The 7,472-nt window shown below is 34.8% G+C and overlaps 1 protein-coding gene across 2 annotated transcripts; it reads right to left on the bottom strand.

Moving 5' to 3' along the window:
* Positions 1-528: 528 nt before the first annotated feature.
* Positions 529-5,903, bottom strand: LOC129306767 (12-oxophytodienoate reductase 2-like). Of its 2 annotated transcripts, XM_054947496.1 has the most exons (3): positions 4,939-5,878; positions 2,048-2,179; positions 529-1,714 (listed from the first exon to the last, which is right to left on the bottom strand). In XM_054947496.1, the coding sequence occupies exons 1-3, from the start codon at positions 5,074-5,076 to the stop codon at positions 1,691-1,693; spliced, it is 294 nt and encodes a 97-aa protein (XP_054803471.1). In that variant the 5' UTR covers positions 5,077-5,878; the 3' UTR covers positions 529-1,690. The 2 variants fall into 2 exon arrangements, 1 of the variants encoding a protein (XP_054803471.1); XR_008592255.1 differs by lacking the exons at positions 529-1,714; positions 2,048-2,179 and adding an exon at positions 3,571-4,051 and having other exon boundaries at positions 4,939-5,903.
* Between the last annotated feature and the right edge of the window lie 1,569 nt (positions 5,904-7,472).

Genomic DNA, 7,472 nt, shown 5'->3' with positions numbered 1-7,472 from the left:
TAGAGCTAAAAAGATATGAGATATTTAAGAAAAAAAATACCAAGAGTGATATGAAATTAAATACACCAAATAAAAGTGATTATCAGTCATATTATTATTAGTCATATCATGATATTAGTATATTTCCAAATTTAACTAATCCATTAAATACTAATTTAACTAAGTAAACTACTTTATGTATTTTGTTAGACTCAGGGTTTGGTTTGTAGTTTGACAAAAATCTATTTAATAAAAGTATCATCAATTTAGTAATAGCAATTATTTATTGTAACAAAAATTATGTTTGAACACATTAAAATAACAAGAATACTTTTAAATATACAATTATAGAGATGCATGTGTTAATTTGATAATATGTAATTTTTGTTAGGTAAAACTTTGAAAAATATATTTTGTCTTGTGCTCAAGCAATTCTTTTTTATTCTTTCATTTTTCATTATTTTAGTGAAAATTTAATTATTAATTATTTTTAAAATTGAATAATTATTTATTTTTAGAAAATATAAATGGTAAGTGGTGTGTGAGTTGAGAAAGAGGATGCATGTGAAGGTAATATTGAAAGGGGTTGAAGGACAAATTTGCCTTGAAAGATTTTCATCAAGTGTAATTGTATTCTTAATTTTTGATTAAAGCAATTGTATACTAGATGTTTAAAAAAAGGTGCAATGTCACTTAAAAGTAATGTTTGACCAACGTTGACTATTTTTTTAAGTATTAAAGAAAAATTTTGCCTATGAAGTCTGTTTGGAGGAATAATTGGTATCCTAATTTTTTTTATTTTTGTAATATTTTTGAGTTATTAACTTTCAAATCAAAAGAAGGATCCAACACTTATAATCCAAAATTATAAAAAGATTTTATGTTAAATTATATTGAATGTCTCTAAGTCAAAATTCTAGAAGCAAGTTTATGTTGCTCACAGGCGTGAACAAGTCTATATTTAAGCCTATGCAAGCCAAGAACTACTCATGGGCAAAGTAAGGGCAAGTTTGGACTTGAAAGTCTATAGAGTGCTTGTAGTAGAGTTAATTTTGTGTTGAAGCAATTTGGGGTAAGATCTTATCAGAAACATCAAGACATCGAGGCATTCAGTAGTCATAGGGCCCACACATGGAGACATCAAGGCATTCTAACCCATTTTGATAATCTAACATGGGCTAAAGGGGCTGGACGTGCAACGATAGTGGAGAGAATTGGGCTTGATTTTAGCAGCAAAATAGGTTAGAATGATGTCACTGTATATGCACCCCATAACTATTCTACGCTAGTAAATAACAAAGAAGATTATGAGTCTCCAATGAAAGAGCAATATTACTTCTTCAAAAAATTATTTAGGAAGATATTACCTCACCTTTCAATATCAGTGCCTAATGCTCTTTAGAAGAAAGTTTTGGGAAAAAAATGCTTTAAGCCTTTATTTTATTCTACTGCAAGAAAGTAAAAATTGATAAATTCAAACAAATTTAAGGTAGCAAAGAAGATGGAAATTGGAAGAATGCTGCTATGACTTGCACATCAAAAAGCCTCCCATAATAAGTGTGATATAAAAGTTTAGTTACTCTCTCGATCACTTATAGTAGACTAGTTTTTTAGGGGACAACATTACATGATAATTTGTACCATAGAAAGGGCTATTCATAGACAATGCAGATTGATGGAGGGTTCAACCTTTAGCAAAGAATGTTTCTCTTTATTCCTCCCGGGGCGCAAAATCCTTTATACAAAGACAAACTTTGAAAGTATTTTTTAGTCCTTAGTATAAGATAAAGTTAAAGTAATTAATTTATATTCCAACTTTACACCTTGTTTATTTATTATGGTTTGACTTCCTTGAGAATAGAGAGCAATTTATTACAGTTATCAATTACAAAGAGTAAAATTAAAAAGTTACATATTTGATATGCATACATAGGATATATGCTTTTAAATCTTGAGATCCATAATAATCAATTGAAACATGTCAAAACTATCATGCATTGAATTGGATGAAGTGATACTTTAACCAGTGTGAAAAGTGCATTTTGTAACAGTGAAGCTAAGAAAGTACCTGAACTTGAAACCCTACCAGCGTGCCAAATCTGACAAAAAAGATACCACCTTTGTCATGAACAGCATCCACAATTGGTTTCCATGATTCCATTTGCTGTTCTATCCATATCCCTGGTGTTCTAGGATGCCTCTAATTTTGAAAATGCAACAAAAATAACTAATAATGAGAAACGTAACACATTTTATTATGAAACTTATTGATAAAAATTAACATGAAGAATGATTGAAATTAAAAGTAACTACGCTTGAGCATCCAAGTCTGTCTAGAATGAGGTTAAGGATCATTATTGTAAAATCGGTCTAGAATGGCGCCAAAACAACTTTGCATCCAAATTAATTGAAGTATCGCTAATGTTCAAAGTAATTATGTAAAAAGGTTGTTTTGTGGGCATAAATGTCTGGAATCTGATTCCATGCATGCACGATTCCACGGAAACAAAATTTCTGGACCATTTTGCCCTTATCCACAATTATTTTAGATAATAATCTCTCCTTGTCTTTTTCGTACATTCAAAACATCTGAGACTGATATTTGCGGTTTGATTTTTTATTAAGGAAGACAGGAGATTTTAATTTTTATAAAACAATAATGAAAATAATGAAAATACTAAAAAAATTATAAAGATCTTTACAGAAATTTATGAATATCAACTTTAGAGGATTTAATAATTCTGTCATTTTCCTTCTCCTCTTTTTCTTCCTTTTCATTTCCTTCCCACTTTTTGGGAAAATTGGGATTAAAGACCTATTGGCAAACATATTTCTGAAAAAAGGATTGAGCCAGTCAAAAATATGCAATTTATCTTCTGCCATTTTGCATCTTTTATTTCATTCATGTTCTGTAACCCCAATTTTCCCAACCCTTTTCTCATCTCATCTCTCTTCCCTCTCCTGTCTCTCTTATTCTCTCCCATTCTCAATAATGGGATTTCCATTTGCTCTTCTTTACCTTCCAAAAATGATTTTCAACCCAAAATCTCTTTAAGTACAATAAGGCCCTTTTAAAGCAATGGAGAGTTTTCATTTAGAAATAGATGTATATCAACATGGTTTATAAGTCACACCAAAGTAAATTCTTTTTCATGTATAAATAATATATTGACCCATTTAAAAATTCAATTTAACAAGCTCAACCCAAGAAAGATGTATACTACAGGCATTGCATTCAATTCAAAAATAATTGTACAATAAACTTTCCAATAGACTAGACTTTCACACAATAACACAATATGAATTAACCTTCAAACATGCAAGGAGCTAAGAGATGGCTATCTTTTAGCTAAAAAGCAAATCAACAACTAGGAAACAACATAATCATATCACAGCATCTTTTGATATTCTCAAAGTCTATTCATCACATAATTGAGCCAAATTCAAGAGAATGAATACCCAGCCAAATCTAAATATCTAAATAACATAATTCTTCACTGAGAGTTTAATGAAACTTTAGTAACATATTCAACACTTATATATTAATAAGGAGAGTAAATAATACTTAATTCTATATAATTCTTTCTTAAACATTTCATTGGGATTCCCTGTAGAATGCAATAGCACTCCTCCACGTTCCACTGCTCCATTAAGATGATGATTTAATAGTACATGTTTAATCACTACTCAATTTAAAATAAAATCAAGGTTTTCCTAACATTACATAAACTAAATTAAAACTTTGAATGAGACCAACGTCAAAATCAAGCGAAATTTGAGGACTAAAAGAGTAGCTCATAACAATTAAAAGCTTTAAATTTTGGTTCAAGCTAAGACATATAACCATCAACATGATATCCAATGTTTTTTCACTAAATTATAAAACACTTTATTTCCAGCGACTCAAACGCTAACATTCCAACAAGCTAAACAACTAAATGAACCATATTTAGAAAAGTAGCATGGAACATATAGGATATTATTGACAATCATAAGCCTTGAAAATCAAATTTCTTCTCGTATTGGTCATTCTCCTGGTATTTGGCAGACCCACTTTCAAAAGACTACTTTCCTGCAAGTATTTTACTTTCAACAAATCAAGCTGAAAGCATGGCGGCAATCTAATTTGAAATCTCAATAATAGGACTCATGCATTCAACCGTAAAGGCCACCTTATAAAAATATCATCATATTTATCTCATTTCCTCAACTTTATTTCTCAAATCTTTCATCAGTCACTTTATATGTATCCCAAAAGTTATCATAAAAACAAACAAACTTCATCCTCCTCAAATATGAACCAAAGAACTATAGTAAAATAACAAATTAGAAACCATGTTATGATGAAAGCCAAAAAAAAAAAAACAATTTGAAAGGCACCATTGTTGACTGAGAAAGTTGGATTTCAAGAGTAGATGCTAAAATAAAAAAGATCTTGTTTTCTTTTTTTTTTTTATCTCGGTACACCAACAAAACAATCATCAACAAAATCTTAAAAAAAAAAATAATTTCCCTCATTTTGTCACACAAGGCGTCATAAACAAATTCTTTGTAATGCTCAAGTTAGACTCAACTAAATAGCACCCAAATCAGGTATGCTTCTCAATAGACTTAATGGAACTTGCAAAAATGCATAATCAAGCACTTAACAGACATTTTATCGACCATCACACAAGCATTAAACCTTAAACTAATACAAAGCTTCAACTCTTCAATTGCCATTCCACAATTCTGTTCAATTTATAGATATAAAAAAGTGCTCTTAAACTCAAGTTCAACTTGATTGAACCCCATCTACACTCCCATTCACGCATCAACTAGAACAAAGAGGAGAAATCATAATTTGCTCCAACCCAATCAACACACACACAAATAGATTGATACCAAGGTAGAAGGCAAGGGGAAAAAGTCAACTTCAGCCAGCATCACCAAAAAGGTGAATAATGTGAAGCCACTCACCTCAGATCCACCACGACGAAACAGAGAGAAGAGGAAGAAGTCTGCGGCGCTCAAAAGGGAGGGAGAAGAGGGAGAACGTCCGACGCCCAACACCACGACAAGAAGGGAGACGGAAGAGAAGAGCTGGACATCGAACATGGAAGAGGGAGAAAAGAGGAGCTCCACCCAACTCACAGTCGACGACACAGAGAAGAGGGAAGAATCTTCAGCGCCGCTGCTACAATCGGAGGAGGAACGGATGACGGAGGAGAAAGAAGGGCTGCAGTCCTGTGAAAGTGAAGCAGAGGAGGATGAAGAAGCTGCGATTCGACAGCGCTACGACGGATCCCAGCCACACGCACACCGGCAACGACTGAAGAGCAGGGAACGGCGGGAGAAGTGAACGAAGAGAGGGAAGGAAGGAAGGATAAGGGAGTGAAGGGTTTGAAGCTGTTCCTCTTGGTTACAGGGCACGGGTCAAATGAAATGAGGGAGGGAGGGAGAAATAAAGTTGAACTGTTGAAGTTCAGTACACCCTCCAATACTTCTGATTTTCCCTGTCGCCATTTTACATCACCTAACTCTCTCGCCTCACTAAATGACAACAAACTTCCGAGGCACTCTGTTCATCCACTCTGTTTTCCAGATTCTTACTTGAGCTATTAACATTCATACCTTTCGCTTTGGATCTTTTCACTTCATCATCATCATTATAAACTCCTTCGTCTGTCGCTTCAGGGGGAAGTCCGGCCCCTGACGCCACTTGTTCACAGGTGCAACTTGCACCCCCTGTTTCTCTTGCAGTGCCTCTCGCGCTCTCGCTCATCTCTCTCGCTCCGGTGATGGATATGCTCCCAGGGATGCTTGATATAAAAGTTCCTGAACTTCAACTTTAAAGTGATGAACTCATACAGACAAAGAAGGAAGAGGGTGACGGGCTGTTATGGCTTAATATAGGAAATTAGGACACTCTGCTTTTAAGTCTCTCTAAAGTGAAGTTCGGTACACGCTTCAACGCTCCTCGTGTTATCTTTTATTATTTCACCTAACGCGAAAGATACGTTTGAATTACTGGCCCTCTCTTTTCATATAAATGGAATGACAACCCAGCAATGCTTAAAGTATAGCAGAGAAAATATTTTAGCTTGTTACATGTGATCATGACTCATGAGGACTTAGCTACTTGATGCCAAGCCTACAGGTCGAGTCCGGCTTAGCTTCAGGATATGATGTGTGTGTGTATGCATGACTGATAATGTGTGGTTGGGCTACGTGTCAATTTTCTTATGGTTTTAGTTAGGCAGTGTATGGCCAAATTTCCGTCTTGGGGATGTAAATGCAAGTTGACCATACAGGCCCATGTATTGCAGGGTTGTCATTCCGTTTATATGAAAAGAGAGGGCTAGTAATTCAAACGTAGATCTCCCACGTTCTTATTTCTCTTTTACGCTCTCTCATTATTCATTCTCTAAGTATTTTCAGCCTCAGAAAATAACGTAAAGCACGATTCATAAAATATCTCCCCACGAGCGTTTCCTGGCCACATATTTTCTCCCCCTTTGCCCTTCCTCATGATCTAAACCCCACTTTCTGCACGTCTCGTAGAATTGCTGTATAAATCTTTGTTTAATTTGGTTGAGCGGTGGTATGTCTTCGACACTTAGCAGTATAGCTTGGAGCAAATCGTGAACTAAGCTGCGCTACGTACATGTAAGACAAAGATAATCATTGAGATCATGAAAAGATTTGCTATATTAATACCACGTACACCTGCCACGGAGAATATACAAACCAGTTCACGGTTAATGGCTCTCAAATTGGCATCATCTGATTTGCTATATAAAAAGAAAACAATATGCAGGTAATATAAGTTCCTATTATACAAACCATACCGACCGATGCCATTCTTAAAATATATATATGGTAGCTAGGCAAAACACCAAACGTCCAACTACGTATGCATATTACATGTATAAGCCTAACCAAACATGATGAATAGAAAGAGATACTTTTTTAATATATATTATTTGTTATGTTTAATAATAATAATTAGTTTAATTAATCCCCATTGAGTATTTGCATATTAGACCAGGGATCCTCCATACTCCAATAGTTAGTCTCGTGACTGGTGCAAATGGAGGACTGATCCAGTACGGTGGAAAATGGATGCGTTGGAAAGAGCCCGTGAGAGTAACTTGATTAAAGAAGGACGGGAGTACATGTCCATTTGCAGAGAATCAGTCATGGTTTGGACACGTGGCTGCTGCTGGCTTGCCGATGATCTGCTGTCTCAGCAGACCTTAGCTGAGGATGTTTTTGTTGCGAGCAGTTCTCTGCCTGCTCAATGTGCTTCTGAATCCTAGCCCACCAACGTGTATAGGTGTGCTTCAAACATCAACAACATTAAATTATGGTATATGCATATGTGATTAATGACTGATTAGGGTTTCAAAATATCGTACAGTAGTGTGATTGGAGCTTTGCTGCAGATAATGTGTGGTCTATGCCGAATGCGTGGTGTTGTAGGGGAAGAGCAAGGAAAATGAGGATGATGA

This window comes from Prosopis cineraria, unplaced genomic scaffold (assembly GCF_029017545.1).
Source record: "Prosopis cineraria cultivar Desert tree isolate PC_DT_omini unplaced genomic scaffold, ASM2901754v1 PC3, whole genome shotgun sequence".
Lineage (NCBI taxonomy): Eukaryota > Viridiplantae > Streptophyta > Magnoliopsida > Fabales > Fabaceae > Prosopis > Prosopis cineraria.
The sequence above is the reverse complement of the archived record's forward strand: the minus strand, read 5'-3'. Positions and strand labels throughout refer to the sequence as shown.